Consider the following 22,596-nt stretch of genomic DNA (forward strand, 5'->3'; position numbering starts at 1 on the left):
ACACACACACTGTTTGGTTCCCATAGAATGGCCTGCGGCCTCTCAGGCCAATCTCGCCCTCTTATGTATTTTCACGTCCTTTTAACTTAAAAAAAAGGAAGAAAGAAAACAAGTTAAACCAGCCGTCCAACCACCAGCCTGGAATCTCACTAACTATGGGATTATGGGATACTCGTCGTTCCCACCTCGTTTTTCTTTTTTTCTTTTTTCTCCCCGGAGAAGAATGTGCAGTTGTTTTTAGTATTTGTGTTGTTGTGTAACTCCGAGAGGTCCTTGTCCGGGTGATTCCTTGTGCAACAACATGATTACAGCATGTCCTCCTCGGCTCCGTGCTATTTCTGACCTGCTGTTTGTCTCATCAACCTCTGTTTACCAGTGTTCCTCAGCGCAGAGCTTCCCTAACCTATTCAGCTCCACACCCCAAAGAAACTTTGCTTTTTACTGGGTGTCTCCCCGGGACCCAAACTTGGACAAATGCATTATGAATTAACCACACTGTGGCTTAGTTCAGTGGTTCTCAACCTGTGGGTCGGGACCTCCAGGGGGGTCCCCAAATTATTTTGGGGTGTCCCCAGATGATTAACTTAAACAGTAAACAAACCAACATCTGCACATTTCTAAAGTCACAATTTAAGGATTTTTTAATACCTATAAAATGACAAATTAATCATCGGCAGAAATTGTGAAAATAGCTGATCTACATCCTCACAACGCCTCGCAACGTGAGGCGTTGTGAGCATGTAGATCTGCTATTTTCACAACAGAACCGTGTTATACAAAATCTAATGCCTCACCTCTTAGTGCTCATCAGTATGGGGGGTCCCCTGTTAAAATATGATTATTTTGGGGGTCACGGCCAGAAAAGGTTGAGAACCACTGCCTTGACAGTAAATACTGACTGTTATTATTTCAAGCCTTTATTTGCCCATTATTTAACTGCTTTATAACAGCGAAAATGGTTGTATTTCTGTAAATCTGTTACTATTTTTGAACATTTGGAGAATTTGGAGAAATGTTGCCTGTAATGACATTATTGACACTATCAATGAATGTTCATTTGAAGTTACTTTTATTTGCATAAAACCAGCCTTGCCAAGGTAATTATTTCCCTGTGGTACATCTAAAACTAAACAATCCTGTGAACTAGCATCATGTCTGCTATGTTTAAAAGTAATCATAGATAGAGCTGAGATAAAAGGGAAGTTTCATAAGCCGAGCTTTATAATATATAAGTGTATATGAATAAAATGCAATGCCATTCCCTTTCCGTAAAAAAGCGCCAACCCACTTTATCATACAAAATACAATGATAAGTTATTTATCTTAAGTGTGAAACAGCATTGAGAGGCTTCAAAGTAGAAGGAGAAGCAGTATCTCATGAAAGGTTGGAACAGGCTGTTGGTATTTTAAGTCCTTCAATATCCCAGCGTTAGTGTTTGAGTCACTGAATTCATAATGGTGCTGAACATTATTATCTGAATCAACAACTTTTCTTCAGTAAAACAAAGACAAAACGGAATTGTTTTTGGATCCACGGAAGAATGATGCTCAGGTTTAATCAGTGATGTTAAAATAAAACCATATAGGGGTAAGTCTGTGTGTATACAAACACATTCCCCCCTCCTCCTCCCCTCTATGACAGGCATCAAACAGTTTTTTTTATACTTTCATTGATAAGAGAGATCACTAACGAGCACTTTACACTTTTATGGCAAATAGTCTTAAAGTCTTTTCTTTTCCCTTATAACGAAAAAACTTCGCATGGATGCACCTGGGACGTATCCTCAGTGCCCAAGCTCATCGGGGTTTCGGGTCTCGCAACATCATACCCCTCACCTGGGTGACCCAGCCGGGGTTGATCAAGTCCCGACTTACGTCCCAGTAGCTACCCACGATCAGTCCCATTAGGGAAAGACAGGACCATTCACTCCACCACTCCAGAACTACTCTGCCAAGACTAGGAAAGGAAATCTGGCGCTTGGAACGACTAGGCTCTGTGGATTTACTCCTGTCCGGGCCTCTCCTACGTCCCACCATGTCCACTCCTGCTCTCACCAGGTCCAGGACATGTGCGTTGCACCAGACTTCAGCCCCAGACATTTCACTCAGGAGTGGTGGATTCTTGATCCACAATGGTACTGCAGGCTCCACCTCGCCCAACGGTGGTGCTGCAGGATCCGCTTGCGGCTTGAATGGCCCTCCTAAAGGACTAACCGTGGGTTTATTGGGCTTCTTCCTCACGGAAGACACAGGCTGGGGCGCTAACCCAACCTGCTCCCGGGTGCCTTAAATGTAGTCATGGTCTAGACCTGAATTTCAACGCCCACATTAAAGGAGAACTTTGTTTTTTTTTACAACAAAGGTTCATATTTTACAGTCATTAGAGAAAAGAAAACATATATTTTATATTAAACTTTCTATCGTTTTAGTGACTTTAATGATTTTGATTTGCATGTTGGGGGCATGCATGCAAGTGGCTAAATATATATTTTTAATCACAATAAGCCCATTCCCATGTTGCACCGCAATCTTTCATGGGCAGATGTGTCTTATGGGGGCTGGTGTAAATAGTAACAAAGAAATTGCTGGCTTATTGTGACTAAAAATACATATTTAGCCACTTGTACACATGCCCCCACCCACAAAAAAAAGTAAATGAAAACACCTTAACACTCATCTTTTCTTTTATCTAATTACTTCTAAAATATGAACCCTTGTTGTAAAAAAAAACAACAACAAAGTTGTCTTTTATTTTAATTCAATTACAAAGTCAGCTGATTTGGGAAAATTGTTCATATGCGTTCATATCTTCAGTAGATTTGACTACTGTATCGGTGTCTTTACAGGTCTCCCTAAAAATTGATCAGACAGCTGCAGTTGACTCAGAACACTGCTCCCGGAGTCCTCGCTAATGCCAAGAAAGTGGATCATATCACTCCTGTCCTCAGATCTTTGCACTGGGCTTCCTGTCTGCCACAGAATTGATTTGAAAATACTTCTGGCTTTGAGCCTAAAATATATTTCTGATCTCCTGCCAACTCCTGGCCATCCAGACCTCTCGGGTCCTCTGGGACAGGTCTGCTTTCTGTCCCCAGAGTTGGAACTGAGTTCTTTTATGCACCGCATATCTGGAGCAAACTCCCAGAAAACTGCAGGTCTGCTACAACTTTTCTGTTTGCTGCTGACTTTTAATGAGTTTTTTCTTTTATTAATTGTACACCATCGTACAACAAACTACTACTAGTAAGACGCCTCAGGGCAACAAGCACCATGTCATCACTGGCCATCTGGCCAGTGATGTATATCGGACCAGTTACCCATATGGAGACCCCTGGTACCCATATATGGAGATCCATGTACTGTATGTGGAGATATGCTATGAGAGCCCAAACATGCTTACTCAGTTATTTGTTAAGTGAAAGTCCTATGACATCTATGACATCTGACATCATACATACAATCCCTTTTATGCCCATACATGGAGATGTCTGTAGAACCAGCCACACAGATATGGAATGTCTTGGCCATATATGGATTCTGTTAGTGTGGTAGGTGGCCTCCATATACTGTACGGGCATTCCCATATGAAGTCTTGTTAGATATGGGCTTAATATTGATGACATCAGGGATATATGGGCATAAAAGGGATTCTGTTAGTGTGGTTCCCCTGACATCACAGTGAAGTCAGAGCATGATGTCAAAACGTATGTTTCTATATCAGTGGTGCTGGTGCTTAAACCTTTTAATGTCAAGAACCCCTAGAATTATATGTATTTGACCCCCCCCCCCCCCCATCTCAAAATATTTTGTTACAGGGACCCTGAGAAAGAATGATTTTAGTTAAAAATGTACAGATATATTAAAAGATTTGCACACATGTTCAAGATTGTTCTAAAATAGCAGATCTACAGTACAATACAAGGTCGTGAGCTTGTATATCTGCAATTTTTTTATAGTTAAAACATGGATGCGTTCACGGTCTTAAGGTCTTTGCACACTGCTGTGTTTTTTCGGCCGAATATCTGAGCGAATTTCGGAGCACTGACAAAAAAAAACAACCTCATGTTATGTCAATCACGTTTGCACAGTGCCGCCCGTTTCGTATTTATTTTCGGACCAGGGTTGATTTTTTTCCAATTTTCGCAGCTGTCACTCCTTGGCCAGAAAAAGGTTTTTGCGGATTTCCACAAAAAAACGCAGCCGTGTGCAACCAGCTTAAATGTGTTGCCCAGCCCTAACCTGATGTGTGTCTGATGTGTCTCTCTGCAGGATGATGTGCGAGACGGTGCGATACGAGAGACACGAGGCCAACGAAGTCCTCTACTAGTAAGTACTGTGTGTGGCGTGGCTGACTTGTGTTAGTCACGTGTATTTTGAACATCATACATTTGAGTGTGTCTATTATTTACAGCTCTTATTACAATAATCTATTTACAGGAGATAATCATAAGCAACACGGCAATTAACATAACATATGAGGTGTGTGTTCATCACCCCGTTTCAAGTGGCTCAGTGGGAGAATCATAAGTTGTTCAGTGAGTTCTACACACACGTGTGCACGTGCGTGTGCACGAACGCACGCACAGTGGGTACATAACGATAGTCTCTCATGGAATGAAGAAGAATGAAGTCAGTTAATTAACCCTATGAGAGGAGTCGTGTGTGTGTGTGTGTGTGTGTGTGTGTGTGTGTGTGTGTGTGTGTGTGTGTGTGTGTGTGTGTGTGTGTGTGTGTGTGTGTGTGTGTGTGTGTGTGTGTGTGTGTGTGTGTGTGTGTGTGTGTGTGTGTGTGTGTAGGGGGGGGGGGGGTTTGTAATAAGACAGACACCTCATTAGTAGCGCAGAGCTGATTAAGCTCTAATAAGAGGCCTAAAGTTCACCTGCATCCAATCATTGTTTATTATATTGATATATAACACATTATCAGCCTAGGGGATGTGCGCACACACACACACACAAAGTATAAGCCAGGATTTACTTAAGTGATGTGATATGTGTGCGTGTTGGATGGATGCGGCTAGCACAGTGCACTGCACACAACAGCGCCGCAAAATAAACATCCAATGCAAGGAACAGTAGTGGGGAACACGACGGCAACAAGCTGCCAGCTCCCTACATGTGTGTGCATGCATGCAGCATGTATGTGTGTGAGGTGTTAATACTCCTATAAAGTACAGCTGTCTCTGTGTGTTATTGTGTCTATTTATAACAACAATAACCTGCTTCTGAATGCAGACTTAAAACAAATCGATGTAAGGACTTAAGCAGCAGCAGCTGTGTCTATTATGTTGTAAAATGCATATTGCTTCGGTAGATTGAGGCAGTGAATCTCAATGTGGTGTTGTTATGCTACAAGGACTATATTGAACCTGCCCATCGCGGTCAGGTGGAAACCTTGTATGTCCAAAACCGTTACCGTTTTTTAAAATGAAGTAAACCCAGCAAGCACGGTCAATCAGTGACGTCTCGATTGGGGCCAGATCAAGTCAAACCATGACTAGTCAGTCTGGCCTAGAATATCACCTGATTTGAACCAACGTAAATCCTGGCCACGAAAACGGGTGTCCTGGATTCATCAGAAATGGTACGATCGAGGCCAGATAAATATCATAAGTAGTCAGATATGTCCCAGAATATAACCTTACATGCTCAAATTACATTACAAACAATAACAATAATCCTGTCAAACAAAAAAGTCCATATGACGTCCTGGTAATGACGTCAAGATCATCCCCATATGGGCTGTGATATGGCCTAGTTCTGAACGTCGATAACGTCCTCCAGAGTCACCGGAGGACGTTATCATGACGTCATCATGACGTCGTTTGGCTTGCAGGGAAGCCCTACTACATCACACAAGACCCTTGCATAGAACTATTGAAAATACAAGCACACATGCACACAACACCTCGTGGTGCGGGGCGTTGCGTGCTTGTAGATCGGCTATTTTAAAATCATAAATTATAAATACGAAACAAACGGTTTTGGACATACAAGGTTTCCACCCGACAACAACGATACGTACAATAATAAGAAAGAAAATAATGCAAATAGCAGTTCTAAGCGTCCCGATGCGATGCATTGTGTGCTCATCGATGGTAATTTGTTTTTACTTTCCGCCAATAACGACATGCCCAAAATAGGGTATCTAGTAATCCATTATTTTATGACTATTTTGTACAATCGATTAAATCAAGCAGGTGGATTAATGGTTGCACCCCTAGCGTGCAACTGGGCCAGGCTGGCTGGTACAGTAGCTGTGTAAGAGGCAGGAATGATGTGCACTGCTGCTGTGACATTACATCACCTGTACTAAACGTAGCCACATACTGTATGTGCTGATAATGGCTCTCATTTTTCAAAGTGGCATGGACCAAAAAACGGCTGTATGTCGAGATCACCGCTGTTGTCGGGATTTATGAATATATGGTGACTTTGACCAGAGCATACGGCCTGCTCAGATCTCTCGTCTGGCCTGTTTGTTCGTTCCATCGTAGACATGCGGAGCAGCATTTCCTAACAATTTGACATCTGGATTCTGGACACGCGCAATCGCGCATCACTCCAAAAGGTATATCTAACCCACTAATAAATAATCCCTGTGAAAATATAACATTTTATAAATGGACATGCACGTCGATTTTATTTCTAAGTGTCTATGACAAGCAAAATCAAGCGATAAGGAAACAATTTAACATTGCCTATTTGCTACAAGTTAGCTGCTTAATCATTCACTCATTTAAACAAGTGCTTTAACAGTCATTCAGATAAGATTGCAGATCTGGCTCAGACAACCAGACCTAGGCTATACGAGCTTGAGGTCTAAGCAAGAGCATTTCCGGGAGTCGGAACCGGCACCACTGTATATATTTTCATGGACAGTGGGGATGGGACAATAAGCGATATTATCATTTATCGTGATATAAAATAGCCACGATAATCGTATCGTGGAGTTTTGATTTATTGTGAAAATCATGCACTCGGATCAATTCACCTTTTATTTGCCAAGCTGCATATCTGGTACCATTTAAACCCTATATTGGTAAAACGTACTTATAATATATTTTCTTTTTTCCACTCTCTAAATCTCTTTGCCAAAAAAAAGCCGATCTGCTATTTTTTGGCAAATGTTCCGCCCCCAGGAAAATGGATGTTCGGAGGAATATTGTAAATCGTGAATTCTTTGGTCAGAATAATCGTGATATGAAATGTTCATATAGTCCCATCCCTAATGGACAGTGAGGTCTCCAAACTTATATACAGAAGCTCCTCGAGGCAGAAGCTTCGTCTTCTGGAGCTATCTGCAACCGGGGTTAGGGATAAAAACCTTATACTCCAAACCTGTGCCCAGCGCAGGTATAATCTTCACACTATGGATTTATTTGGGCCACCGGGAGATCGGAGATATGACCATCCCAGCACACACCAGCCTTCATCCATTAATGTTTATGCATTCATTCATCAATCAGCCCATAAACGTTCCGATTATGACTGCCTTGCCAGGCTATATGTCATTAACACATGTGTCACGGCAGCTTGTGACTCACGGGGAATACATGATTGCTTTGTTTTTGTGCAACTCAAACGTGCACTCGAATTTGAGCTGTATTTTTTTACGTTCCACTGATAAATGAGGGCCATTGTAATGTTTGTGAATTTAGCTCACGTACACACGCACACGCATGCACGCACGCACGCACGCACGCACGCACGCACGCACGCACGCACGCACGCACGCACGCACGCACACACACACACACACACACACACACACACACACACACACACACACACACACACAGCATAATTGCCGTTCCCTTGCCTTCACCCTGGTGGAGATAATAATGTCATTTCAAAAGTATTTTGGTTGGGTGCATTTAGTGTCTGCCACACCTACTGTAATAGAGTTCACTTTACAATTGTGAAATCACAGCAATTTTGTGTTGCCCAAATTGCGAATGAAGAAAATGGTCAATTTTGGCAAAAACACTTTTGTTTTGCGACATGTTATAGCGGTACTATTTCTAGTTTGTTGTTTACTATAAGCCACAGAATGTCCCTTTCACACTGTCTGTGGTGTTTGGGTTGACCAAGAATTGGCTAAGGCTATACATAGGACTGGTTAACATCATGCTGTCGACCTGTTATTATGATATTAAGGGGCCAAACATTCATGTTCAATATGTCTCCATACTGTCACTTATGGGTGCAGTTAACCCAAACCCTAACTAATTGATTTAGATTAATCCAAAATAAATCTAATTGTAGCTTTTTCTCAGCTGACCCACAAGCTCACAAGTTATTTTCAATATTTTTGTGTGACTCTGTTGTAGTATAAAATAGGGCATGTAGTTAATAATCATACTGATTGATTTAGTAAATTATTGAAAAAATATATACCGTATAGAATTGTGAAGAAAATAATAATCAGTAAGAAACGTATCAATAGTTACAGCCCCTAAACACAACAGTCTGCTGTTGTCTGTAGTTTCTATTCATGTGCAGCTATAATAGCTCATGCATTTATGTCACAACATACCAACACAACATTGATTGACGATGTAGCACAGTTTGACTGAAGCCACTGAAGCCTAGTTTGGCCCCTTTTCCACTGACATGGCCCAACACCACACCACTCCACACCGCCCACTTGTGCCAGGTCTTCCACTACAAGGACCTGGGTTTCAAACAACGTGTAATGTCCTGGCGTATGAAGGTGTCACGCACCAACAATAGCAGATCTACAAGCTCAAAACGCGTTGTAGATCAGATTTTTTTTTTCTTCTTTTTTTTTTACTTGTCGCACATCTTTGGTCTAAACCAGAGGTCTTCAACAGGGGGTCCGGGACCCCTAGGGGGTCCGCAGAGTTACTACAGGGGGTCCTCAAATCTTTGTGTGATAGAAACTTTTTTCTACTTTTTTATATTAACAACCCCTAGCGTCCATATTTTGAGAACTTTAGCCAAAAATAGCAGATCTACAAGCTCACAACTCCTCGCGCTGCGAGGCGTTGTGAGCTTGTAGATCGGCTATTTTTGGCATAAAGGTTTAGTGTAGAGGGGAAAAAGAGCAGACTAAGTACAGAGTAAAAGGTCTAGTTTATTAGGCAATGGCGGCTCAAGTGGTTAAATATCTGAAAACAGAAATTGTCATGAATCCAAAATACACTGATGATTGTGCTATCAAACAATGAAACTACATGGAATCTATGAACAGGTTGTGGGGGTCCCTGCTTCATCTCTCTCTCAGCTAAGGGGTCCCCTCGCCTGAAAACGTTGAAGACCCCTGGTGGTCTAAACTGTGCCTAAAGGACGTGCCACACCCCTTTACTGCACTCCACACAACCTGACTCCCTGCTGTGAATTCCCCCGTGTAGACGCGCGTGTGTGTGTGTGTGTGTGTGTGTGTGTGTGTGTGTTTCCAGTATGCATGACCCAGTTCAGTCAAACTGTCGTGACTCACAACACTCCGTGTCTCTCCTCCTCTTCTCTCCTCATCATATCACTGATTAATAATTGAACATTTCCTTTTGTGCTGTCTCCGCACTTGAAAGGAGGAGCGGTGTAGAGAGAGAGAGAGGATGAATGAACACTTGCAGCGAGAAAAGGAAGTGGGAAGTGAGGGGAAGAGAAAGAAAGGGATGAAGGTGGGCAGAAAGGAAAGAAAGAGCAAAGCATTGTGATTTTTGAAGGGGGTGGAGGGAGGGAGGGAGGAGGGAGGGAGGGAGCGTGAAAGAGGAAAAGAGATTATGTACTGCGTCAGAAGGATGCGATTTTCAAACCCTCGTTAGATCTGAAACCAAGGAGGAGAGGAGAAGAGAAGAGCTAGTTTCTAAGAAGAATATCGGCAGCTCTCCGAACTCTAATTCGGGGTTTTGTAGTTTGTAGCCATTTTTTAGTTGAACTGGACCTTTCCGATGAAAGGTTCGGTGGTCGGAGACAGTATGGACAGGCCTTTAAATTAAGGCATAAGAAGAAAATCAAAATAGAGCCCTTAGTCTTTAAACAGTTGAGGACCCTCTGGTCTCTTCATTCACATATTCAATCTGTTTTGTTCTTTTTTTATTCCATCATCCTACTTTGTGACACAGTTATGAAGCACAGAAAGTAGGCTAGCTACGATGAAAACAGCCTTATCAGCGAAAACATGACACAGTGACATGCCTCATATGATCCATTAGATTGTCTGTTCAAAGACAATGTGTGGGACTGTCATGCTGTCAGGTTCCCTTGTTACTGTATTTTGTATGTCAATGTTTCTCAAACATTTTCCATGTCAAAGACACATTTATATATTATATATTATGTATTTGGCTGAGGACGGCGGACCCCCATTTGATAGTATATTTTCCAGTGGTCCCCCATAGGAGAAGCTTTGTCAATATTTTCCTTTTTTTAAAGATTTGTTTAGGGGCTTTTATGCCTTTATTGATAGGACAGTAGACTGAATTGAAATGGGGAGGGAGATTGGGAGTGACACACAGCAAAGGTCGCCGGGATCGGGACTCGAACCCGCGACACGCTGTCCGGCCTCATAGAGCCTATGTGGTATGTGCCTGGACCGCTAGGCCAGTGGTCTCCCCAATGTCAATATCTTTCAAAAACAGCAGATCACAAGATCACAAGACATTGTGGATCAGCTATTTTTTAATTTGTAGCTTGTAGATGTACAATTTTCAAATAGCGCCCGAGAAATACAATAGGGTGTAAGTGTTTAAAGAAATAATTTTGCTAGGGACCCCTTTAACCGCTTCAAGGACCCCACTTTGAGAAGCAGTGTTGTATGCTAGTGGTTTTCAACCTGTGGGTCGGGGCCCTCAGGGGGGTCCCCAGATGATTAATTTAATGTGCAATGTAGTTTTCTCCCTCAGCAGTAAACAGAGTAGACCAACATAAAGTTTAATTGCAGAGACTATAGAGGGTATCTGCACATTTCTAAAGTGACAATTTAAGGCATGAAGGACTTTTTAATACCTCTAAAATGACCAATTGAACATTGGCCTTTCAATACCTCTACAATGACAAATTAAACATTGGCCAAATTGTCAAATATCAGAGGCAGAAATTGTGAAAATAGCCGATCTACTTGCAACGCCTCGCGTTGTGAGCATGTAGATCGGCTATTTTCACAATAGAACCATGCTATACCAAATGTAATGCCTCAACTCTTATAGTGCTCGTCAGGGTGGGGGGATCCCCAGTTAAAATTATTGTGGGGGTCACGGCCTGAAAAGGTTGAGAACCAGTGCTGTACAGTATGCAACATAATACAGTCTCTAAGCTGTGAAACCATTGAAAAGAAGGGGCAGTGTTCTGCCATGAGCCAACTTCCTCCTGCAGTGCCCTCCACTTCCTCTTTCCTGTGCAGGTTGAGCGGCAGAAAGCCAGAAATAAACTTTGTGTCATGACATGATCCCACAAAGGTTGTATTCCGAGTATGGGTTCCAGCAGGGGGTCCACCAGCAATGTTTGGTTACATGCGTGTGTGTGTGTGTGCACGTGTGTGCGTGTGCGTGTGAGTTTGTCTAGCTATACTTACGGGGACTAAACGCATGTTCACACAGTCACCTGCAGGGGACCTCTGACAGTGTGGGGACAAAATAGTAGGTCCCCACAATGGTTAGGTTTAGGGTTAGGGTTGGGGTGAGGGTTAGGGTTAAGGTTAGGGGTTAGGTTTAGGGATAGAGGTTAGGGTAAGGCCACAGGACTTGCATAAAAATGAATGGAAGTCTATGTAATGTCCCCACAAGTGACGTATATATATTGTGTGTGTGTGTGTGTGTGTGTGTGTGTGTGTGTGTGTGTGTGTGTGTGTGTGTGTGTGTGTGTGTGTGTGTGTGTGTGTGTGTGTGTGTGTGTGTGTGTGTGTGTGTGTGTGTGTGTGTGTGTTCTCAGTGCAGTGTAGTAAAACCTTCCCGCCAGCTGTGAGATTGTCTGCTGTTTGTGGAACAGTGACTCACAGCAGCTTCATTCATATTATTAGCTTTCTCTCCCCCCACCTTTCTCTCTCTCTGTTATTCTCGCCACCCTTCCACCCTCTCTTCCCCTCTCCTTTACCCACCCACCTACCACACTCCTTTTGTTTTCCACAACATTATCCTTCTCATGTGGATGAGGCATACATTCAGTCAGCAGGGTTCACATGAAACGGTTTGATTGAAAACTAGCTTCACCACGCCACATGCTTTGTTTAAGCCTGATTAAGTCGTAAGACTGTATCCCATACTGAACATTGCAGATCTAACCGCATTGTCAGCTTGTAGGTCTGCTCTTTTAGGCGCGGGACACTGCAGTACGAGAGAATATAAATATGACCTGTGTACAGGGCTAAAATGTTCCTTGCACTGTGACCTTGACCTTTGTCTGGTATGAAAACAAATCAATAGCCTAAAGTTTCAAGGGCTCCCCTTAACTCTAACAGTGTAAGAGGGTTCATTTGGTTCCATTTGTATACTGTCAGAGTTACAGACTTGTATTGGGTCAATTTAGACCCCCCTAAAGGAACCCACAGAGTCACTTTGAGAACCACTGGCCTAAAGAACTCCTTCCACTGAAAAAGGGAGACGATAGGTACAAATTGACGTAATTTCAAGCTTCGGAAAGGCATTTCCGATTCAGAACATTTTCAGACATCGGGAGGACTATGTATTATTTAAAGGACCACTTCACCTCTGGGACAACCAGATCTTATTTTACTGTTGTTTGGGACACGATCAACACAATCCTGAGTTATATTATTTGTGTTCAAAGTATTTCAGCATGCTACAATGGTCATATGATGCAAAAATGCATCATATGACCAGTTGTAGCATGGATTGTGTTGATCGTGTCCCAAACAACAATAAAATAAGATCTGGTTGTCCCAGAGGTGAAGTGGTCCTTAAGTCCTGACCCTACCTTCGACATCTGCCAAGTTTGATCTGGCTAAAACTGTCAGTATTCGCTTAGAATGCTAGACAGTCAGACAGCTGTCGGTGACTACACTCCACAGTCGTAACTAAAGTTGAAAGGCTAATGAAGACCTGTGTCCACCAGGTATATGGAATCACACCGCCGTTCTGTGAGCCGACCTCACATTGTGTCGGTAATGGAACTGCAGTGCTGTGTTCACACAATAGCTACAGAACCACCAAGCGTGACCAGCTACACTGCTGACGAGTCGCCCCACTGAAGAGTTGCTCAAGTCACACGGCGTAAATGAAACGGGTGTAAGGTTCAGTAGCGCAGGGAACTGGCTAGCAGCGAGAATGTAGTTTTTCTTCTTTGTTGTGGGGTGAAAATTATAAAAACGAAAACATCTGCACATCTGCATTGGCCCCTTGAAAAAGAGTTGGTTTGTTTTTGTAGTACTAGTGATGGGTGTCACTTTGTAGCTTCATGTTGTTTGCTTCCATTGAATGCCTTACTTGGTGTGAATGAACGCAGCACAAGGAATGTTGAAATATAGAATGTAAATGCAGGGGTGTCGCCCCATTCTGGGACCTGGGTTCTTTAACTATTGAAAAATAGCAGTTACAGTATGCAAGCTTGTAGATCTGCTATTTATTTTTTTGAGTCTTTGAATATTTCAAATCGTGACAAACTTTTTCATGTGAAGGACCTCCACAACGATATGTATTTGGCCACGGACCCCCATCTCAAAATATTTCGTTCCAGGGATCCCCCAGAAGCAAAGATTTGCACACATTTTCACAACTTTTCAAAAATAGCAGATCTACAAGCTCACTGCGCGGCACTCGATGCCGCGCTGTGAGCTTGTATATCTGCTATTTTTCAGTAGCTAAAGTATAAAATAATTAAGGCCCCTCCACCTTGGACCCTAGTAACTCAGTCCCACTCCCCCCCCCCCCCCCCCCCCTTGTGACGCCCCTGTGTAAATGTACCATAAGTTAATTATTCTCTCCTCTCTCTCGCTCTCTCTTTACAGTCCTGATGATGTAGGAAGCTGCTGGTACATCCTGCTCTCTGGCTCCGTCTTCATCAAGGAGTCCATGTTTCTCCCCAGGAGCAGGTAAGAACGGCGGCCATTTTAAATGGGAGAGGAGACGGGGTTGAGGGAATCGTGACGGATACAGCTCTGGCCTCCTCAAAGCCGGTCAGCTTTGAAGAGCTCACTTTAAAACACCTCTTGCACAGTTGATCAGCAGCCCAGAGCAAAATGGTAGCCGCGGGTTTTAGAGCGAAGAGGCTGTTATCTGTGTCCGTCCTTGCGTAGAACAGTGGTGTTCAAACATTTATGCCCAAGGGCACGCCAAAGGGCAAGTCGAAATGTCAAAGCACACTTTTTATTTACTAGAGCCATACTAAAGGTTGAACCAAGTCTTATTCCATGGTGCTTTTGCACATTTAAAAACATTGCTAAAATTGGCTACGTGAACATATGTGAATTAAAATAGAAAGATTTACAAAATAAAAATGCCAATAATAAGGGCACCATGTTGAATATTGGAAAAATATTTGTACAGATTTTGTGTAAATGGGTGCATGTACTCGTATAGAAAATGTATATTGATAACTTTTTGTATAGTTGTACATAATTGTTTCAATAATGATGTGTGGTCGTCACAAAAGAAAGCAAAGATCCCCGGAGCTCTGTCACAAAATTCCAGCCCTGCGAGGTTGGACACATCTTTGTACGGAGTTTTCCTACGAACGTCTTGAAGGGCGTTTTGGAAGGAGAACCCATCGGGAATGTGCCAAGGAGCCCTCGCCCCCACCAACCTTTTCCATTTTTCCAAGGTCCTTTTCCATTTTGCCAAGGTGAAGGCGTCTTTAGTGCAGAGCGAGGGATTTGAGGATATTGGCAGATTAGAGTTAATGCGGCAGTCCTGCCACTAGGGAGAGGAAAAGCCCCTGGAAATGTTTACTAAGCGTATGTTGTAGGAAAAAGAAAAAAACACCTTCCATGCAGGAAGACGGTTTACTGCAGGTGAAGGGGAGACATAAAACTGTATACTGTTCATAGAGGCAAACGCCTTTTCTGTCTGTCATCTACAATTTGTGATATTGGGACAAAGAAATATTATCTTACCATTGAATGAACAAAAGCCATCCAACTACCCTCGTTGGGGTGCCCAATCAATCTGCAATTGCACACAGGCATTGGACATTAGCATATGCAATTCTTCGCTTTTGCCTAGTTTAAGTTGTTCATTATCGTTTTTGCCATCAGCTCATAGAGGTATAATATAAACTAGAGGGTGGACTGCCCCGCCCCCAGCTATTCATTTCAATGAAAGTTGCTCAGTGGCGTTTGAAGCACCCGGAAGACTGCTGTAAGTACCTTGATTGGTCCAAGGCTCGGTCTCCCGGATGTACCTCCACTTCCGCATTTTGGCACTCAGTCTGTGCCGTCCCAGCAAAGCGCCGTCAGCGATGTCCGTGTTACATCTACTGGGGTACGTTATAGTAATTCTGCATAACCCCGACTTTCGGCACCTCCGCGCGGTCCAAGTGAACACAGCGAAGCGCTCCCGACCTCCGTTCAGCCAATCACAAGCCGCAGATTCTGATTTATTCAGCCCCTTATCCTATGGATTCCATTATCGCTTACTGTGATAGTGAAAAAACGTGAATGTACAGGACTTTGTCTTGGTGCCAGCAAAACTTTTAGACTATCAAATTATTTGTATTAAGTAATTACCGACACAAATTGGAACAGGACAGCCAGACATGACATTGAGCACACTGAACAATCTCTGTACAATACCACTCTACGAATCCCCCTGGGCTAGTTTTAAATAAAGTTCTGAGTTCCTAGCTATTCAATCGAGGACTATTTCCTGTGCTGCCCGTGGTAACTAATTACTGTTTGTCCTCTATGCTGTATGGGTGAATGTGCTGAGAGTGTCTTTATTCAGTGTCAGGGCAGCAATAATGAGATTCATTATAACACGAGGACCTGTAGCTCTGGTGTCAGCAGGAGCATATTACATGTATTTCTCTCTCTCTCTCTCTCTCTCTCTCTCTCTCTCTCTCTCTCTCTCTCTCTCTCTCTCTCTCTTTCTCTCTCCCTCCCCCCGTTAAGATTTATTTTTGTGCTTCATTTCAGATAGGTCAGTGTAGACAGGAAAATCATGGGCAGAGACAGAGGAGAGACATTTGAAACCATGTGGGGGTCAGATTCGAACCTGGGTCCTCGTGCCCAGACGGTACACATTATGGTCTGTGCACTAATTGGCCACCAGGCACATTACAGTTTCATAACCTTTTAGTCTGAATAAAGCATTTCTTTTGTCTGAATAAAAAGGTTATTGTAACCAATCTGTATGGTACGTTCTATTTCAACATAACTTAACAACTGCGGTGGTTGAAGACGGTCACATTTAGAGCCTGCGGTTGCGTAGGACCAACTACTGATTGACAAAGGGGCATTGCGTGGAACTCGAATGGAATTAACTTGCATTCCCCAACGTGCCCTCCGTTATGGCTCAACAGTAAAAATGTTATGTTGCCGCTTTTTCTGGTCTGCCTGTAACGACATGCCCAAAATAGGGGCACCAGTGTTAAAGTGGCCAAATAGAACAGTGGTTCTCAACCTGTGGGCCGGGACCCACAGTGGGGTCCCCAAATTATTTTGGGGGGTCCCCAGATGATTAACCTTATGTGCAACATTGTTTTCTCACTAAACAAACCAACATAAAGTTTAAGTGTATAGGGGTATCTGCACATGTGACAATTTAAGGACAATTCAAATATTAGAGGCAGAAAATAGCCGATCTACATGCTCACGTGAGCACGTATATCTGCTATTTTCATAATAGCACTTATACAAAATGTAATGCCTCAACTCTTAGTGCTCATCAGGGTGGGGGGGTTCCCCAATTAAAATATGGTTATTTTGGGGGTCGCGTCCTTAAAAGGTCAAGAACCACTGAAATAGAAAACACAGAGTTTGCAGTTCCTCGTATATGTTGTGTGTGACGCCGCATAGCGAGGGAAAGGATGCCTGGACGGGGAAATGGTTTGAGACGTGAAGAAGCCGAATTGAGCCCAGAGGGACGACCTGGAGCTTCTATAGAGCCAGGCGAGAGTAGAGTTTCAGTCAGGACCAAACCCAGAAGACGGCTCATATGCACCGACACTCGATATGACTCCATTACTATATCAGCCCGCGTTGTCTCTCTTTGGAGCGCTGCTTCTATCTTCCTTGCCCTTGCTTGCTTCCTCTTCACCTCCCTCCTGCCCCCCCCCCCCTCTCCCTCTTGCCTCTCTCTCTCTCTCTCTCTCTCTCTCTCTCTCTCTCTCTCTCTCTCTCTCTCTCTCTCTCTCTGTCTCTCTCGCTCCCTCTGTGGTGAGCAGAGTGAGATGTGATCCAGGGCCAGAGAGGAATGACTCATTCAGTCATTACAGACTCCAGACGAGTTTGTCTTTATTTAACTCGGATCATTAAATTAAACACGACCCTCATACGCTGCTGTTCACTATAAATAACACATTAGATAACTTGACACACACACACACACACACACACACACACACACACACACACACACACACACACACACACACACACACACACGCACGCGCTAACTATCAGTGGATTTATTAAAGGAAGGCAATCAAATCAAACAAAGGCTTTCTTTTCTTAATTATTGAGCAGAGGAAACATTTTAGATGATCTGTCTGTTCATTATATTAGTGATTTCTTATTGCTAAATCCTGAATGAACATCGACCAGATATCCTTGTATTTTTATTTTTTGTCTATTGAGAATTCATTGCTCAAACAACCATCAACATGTATGCCTTGCTGGCTTGTGGTGGACATTTTTTATCAAAAATCTTTTTTTTGACAAGGACATACAAAATGAATGGACAATAATATTACCAGAAACACAAAGGAATAGCCCTGACTGACCATAACAGGTCTGTACGGGTCCATTTGGTTCCGTTTTGAAGCCCTGCTTCATCAGACGAGGCGTTGTGTGCTTGTAGATCTGCTGTTTTCTCTAGTTTAGATCATTTTTAAAATTATAAATACAAAACGAACGGGTTTGGACATACAAGGTTTCCACCCGACAACAACGATATTCTGAAGAAAACCTGGAGACTTGACATTCAGTAATTGGGTCTTATGATCCAAATAAGAACATTTAAATGGTGTGTATACAGGGGTCCTCAGCAGGGGGTCCGGGACCCCTTGAGGTTCCTCAAAGTTATAACAGAAGCTTTTTTTCTCCGTTTCTACTTGAACTATAGCTTCCATATTCTGAGAACTTTAGCCAAAAATCGAGCTGCAAGGACATTTCGGCAAAGAGATTTTGTGTAGAGGGGGAAAAGAGCAGAGTACAGAGTGATGGGTCAAGTTTATTAAGTGTTGACGGTTCAAGTGGTTAAATAAAAACACACATTGACATGAATCCAAAATACACTGATGACCGTGCTGTCGAACGACGAAACTATATGGAATAGGAAAGGGATCCTCTGCCTGAAAACGTTGAAGTCCCCTGATGTGTAAAAAGAAAATCTCAAATTTGCCACAGACAAGGCCAAGTCTTTGCCACGGACACATTTGTCCGTGTACGGACATGTTTGAGACCCCTGGTGGGACTGTGATATCACATGTCTGTATTATCACCGTCGTCCTTCCAGTCACCCAAAGTTCATTTGTTCCTGTTGTGTAACTTTAACCACAGCTCTGAGCCAAGTCAGCGTTTCCCATCTGACTGGCTTCATGTCTGAAGAGGAGGAATGTAATCCTTATCGCTACCGTGCGGGATATGTAATCTCCCACATGAACCCTAGTCTAGTGTCCCTATTCTGGAGAACCAACATCGCCAAAAATGTGCTGATCGAAAAGCTCAAAAAGAAAAGCTTGTAGATTGGCTATTTCCGGTGAAGAGATTTGGTGTAGGGGGAAATGGTGCCTTATCCACCACTTTCCGCGGGAATTTACTGGAGAATTTTTTGCACCACACTTCTGGTTAACAGCATACATACACTCACGTCGCATCGACACTCACGTCGCGTCGCAGGTGGAACCGTTGTGAGCTTGTAGATCACTCTCGGCTGCGGTGCCGGAAGCTCCGTGCAACTTCTACGCAATTCACGATGGGATGTTGGAAAGTTGTGGATAGAGTCTATACGGCACCTTTTCCCTCTGGTTAACAACCTGATAGGTAAAATGTTGAAATATGTGTGTCTTGAAGTCTTGAAAAATACTCAATAATAGACATTGTAGCAGCATGTATATATCAGAGGTTGCACTATGCTGGTCGCCGTGACCAGCATGACTACAATTTATCTGATAAAAATACCGGACATAATGATTTGTAATGCTTGAATGACAAGCATAAAAGAAGCCAATAATAACAGTTAAAGCATTGTATTTGAGACTCAAACAATTTGAATCTAAGGAGTAGAATATAGAAAATAAATACAGCTTCATCTTGCTTAAGGGGATTAATAATCAAGGCTACAATCACGCAGGTTGTGTCTGTGTCTGACTGCGAGCGTAATTATTTCTCAACAAGCATCATGCATCAATAGTTTCATGGTAAAAAACATGTTCTTCAGAATAATGAGCAATAGTATGACTTCGAGTGATTAATCTGGTCAGCAATGGCCAGCAAAATATAGGCTGGTTACTCACCAAATATGGTTGTATGGTGGTGACATAATCATATGGCTGGTCGGGATTGCGTCCATGCGTCTGTTAGATAGAACTTTGGTATTTCAATAAGCTTTTGTGGTGATTTTAGATCTTCTACTCTCCCATGAAGAATTAGTTATTGTTATGTTATTGAGACCCTGCCTGTATTATTCCAATTTCCTGCTACGTGACCCGACACTGAAAGGCAGCAGTTGTCTCTGCTTCATCTTCAATGACATGCGTGTGCATTATTCTTGATTTGTGGTAAGACAACTTTGTGTATTCATGTAATTGTCCGTGGCAGTTCCATTCAGAACTCCACAGAGCCGAGAGAGAGAGACACGCGCAACCCCCTATACGTGTGCGTGTGTATGTATGTACGTACGTACTGTATACATACACACATATATATACACAATTTTGTAAACATTTAAAATATTTTGTATCTTTCGTAATAGTCATTTATGACATGAAAACATCAATGTTTTGTTTAGGTCATTATAGCAGTTATAGGGTCAGGGCTGGTGATTCGGGTCATCCGTGGACAGAGTTATCTCATGTAGGCCACTGGGTCAGTACAGTTTACAGTACTGACAATCATTCAATACGACTCTGACCCTGCAGACTGAGACCAAACCGATTATTACAGAGAGGAGACTCACGGTAGAAGAGATATGTGTGTGTGTGTGTGACTTTGTGTGACTTTGTGCATGCATCTATGTCTGTGTGCGTGCGTGCTTGTGTGTGTCCAGCCTTCTCATCCACGAGTAACTCAGCAGCAGGAAGTGACTCGTATGCTGGAATGTTGGCCACAGCTCGCCCTCCACATAGCAGAGAGAGAGAGATGAGCGAGAGAGTGAGTGAGAGAGAGATGAGAGAGAGAGAGAGTGTGTGTGAGTGAGAGAGAGAGAGAGAGAGAGAGAGAGAGAGAAAGCGAGTGAGTGAGAGAGCTTAGACACACACACTTTTTTCCCACACCAACACTCAGTCAGTCCCTCTCAGACAGCAGTCCCGTGTCGCGTTCAGAACAACATGCTGCCATTGAAAGCCAGTGTGCGGAGACCAGCAGCACCTTTGATAGGATTTATTTTGGACTAAAGCCGGAGTCACGCCTTTGAGAGAGGAGAATCTACGTTTCAGCTGGTCGTGTCACTCTGCCAGGGCGACTGTCCCGAGTGTAGGACTGAGCTACTGTAAGTAACAGCCCTCTGTGTTTCGTGTGTAAAACCCCAATATGCTGTGCTCGGTTCAAATCCGTGAACGACAACCAGATATTTTTTTGTGAATTCATAGTATCTGCATTGAATCGTCTCTTTGAAAATTGTTGTGAGCTTGCAGATCTGCTATTTGTGGCGAATGCCCCCCCCCCCAATAGTAATGCTAGGTTTTAAGTGGTTACTTCTAAAAAGCAGATCTGCCTCCAAGAAGCCGGTTTCAAGGAGGCTTTCAAGGAGGCGGTTTTGCAGTAAATGTATATACATACAGTATGTGTGAGGAATGTGAAAACGTGATGTTATTTCGGACTTGTCAGTTTTTAGTCAGAGCACGGCCAGTAAAGGAGACAGTGGTTTCGTTTCGTTGCTTTCACGGTCTGGTTTTAAGGAATCAGTTTGCAAAGACTTTGAAACTCAAGCCATCACAGCGGCAGTCCTGTTCTTTTTTTTGGATAGATACTGTCCGTCTAACACAGTCCTAATGCCCCCTCGGTGTCCTCGACATTGCAATGTCAATGAAGTCATATTTCTGGAAGCTAAAAGTCAGGAGTCACTCGCACAGCACTGCTGACAGTGTCAGCTTCTATTTATGAAGCACAGGGCCGTGGTTTGGAAGGCAGCGGGGGGGTGTTTGTGTGGGTCAGCGGGGAGTGTCTGTGGGGGTCAGTGGGGGTTCAGAAGAGAGGTATTGGGGGGGATGTGTGGTGGCTGGTGGCGTGACTGTAGGGCTGTCACAATTATTACATAATCGTCTAATCGCAAATATTTGACATAATCGCAAATATTTTGTCCTAATCGTCATAATCGTGAATGTTGAAACATTTTCATACATTTACAAACATTTTCAGAAATAGTGGAAATAGCAGATCTACAAGCTCACAATGCGACGCGTTGTGAGCTTGTAGATAGGCTATTTCCACTATCAATGTTATTTTTTAAGTAGAAAGTTAGTCAAATATGGCAGTAATGTATTTGTTGCGACCGTAGGTCGCATTTACTATCAAACCCTGCACAAAGTGTAAGTCCGTCAGTCAGTCAGTCAGTCAGTCAGTCAGTCAGTCAGTCAGTCTGTCTGTCACACCTCACACGTCACACTCTTGCCCTGCTCATATCTCCGCAACCGTTGCCCCGATCCATGCCACATTTTGCACACACACTCCTTACCTGCCAAACTACAACCTCCAAGGTTGTAGTTTGGGGGACCCCCAGATGTAAAAAATGACCAAATGTGCTAAACTGACCAAATGACCACCCCAACGGGGCTGCTCACGGGGAATTCCCGGGGACCACCGACTCCTGGTGCTCCAGAACGGATGCAAAAGTGGTGGCGCCCCCAGTGGAGGACCCCCTACACTGCAGCTCACATAAAATGCCGTAACTCCGGCTAGGAGCGACCGGGACAGCCGGGGCCGGTACCTATTCGTCCGCCTTGCCGGTGCGGAGACCCCACCCCTCATTTCTCACATGGCCCTCTTCTAGCGCCACCATGAGGCCGATTTTTAAAAACACATTTTTGGACACTGCTCCTACAATTTTTCCCCTAAAATCACGCAAATCGGTACACAGTATGTCTACACTCATGTCATCAACATGGATCAGGAAGATTTTGGCAAAACACATTTTTGCCCTATTTGTGGAGATAAGTGACCTACGGGCGCTTATCTCCCGATTAGGGAGTCTTACTGGTATATTTAGGTTATGTGTCATATCGGCCATGTGCAACTTCAAAGCCTAAAAGCCATACAGAAATTTAATCGTTTATCGCAATTATTTTTAAAATGTCATATCGT

General features: G+C 43.3%; 1 protein-coding gene across 6 annotated transcripts in view; it reads left to right on the top strand.

The window, feature by feature from the left end:
• rapgef2b (Rap guanine nucleotide exchange factor 2b) overlaps window positions 1-22,596 on the top strand; it is a 179,759-nt gene that overhangs the window by 63,860 nt on the left and 93,303 nt on the right. For 5 of the 6 annotated variants that reach the window (XR_013962928.1, XR_013962929.1, XR_013962930.1 and 2 more), the window contains exons 3-4: window positions 4,270-4,326; window positions 13,927-14,010. Coding sequence is in view for 1 of the 6 variants with exons in the window: in XM_080746251.1 (XP_080602377.1) it covers window positions 4,270-4,326; window positions 13,927-14,010 (141 nt within the window). In the remaining 5 variants the exon portion in view is untranslated. Of the gene's footprint in view, window positions 1-4,269; window positions 4,327-13,926; window positions 14,011-20,599; window positions 20,786-22,596 lie in introns of those variants that run through there. The other variant, XR_013962932.1, reaches the window with a different exon arrangement.

Source organism: Nannobrachium achirus (genome assembly GCF_963921795.1).
Source record: "Nannobrachium achirus genome assembly, chromosome: 17".
Taxonomy (NCBI): Eukaryota; Metazoa; Chordata; class Actinopteri; order Myctophiformes; family Myctophidae; genus Nannobrachium; species Nannobrachium achirus.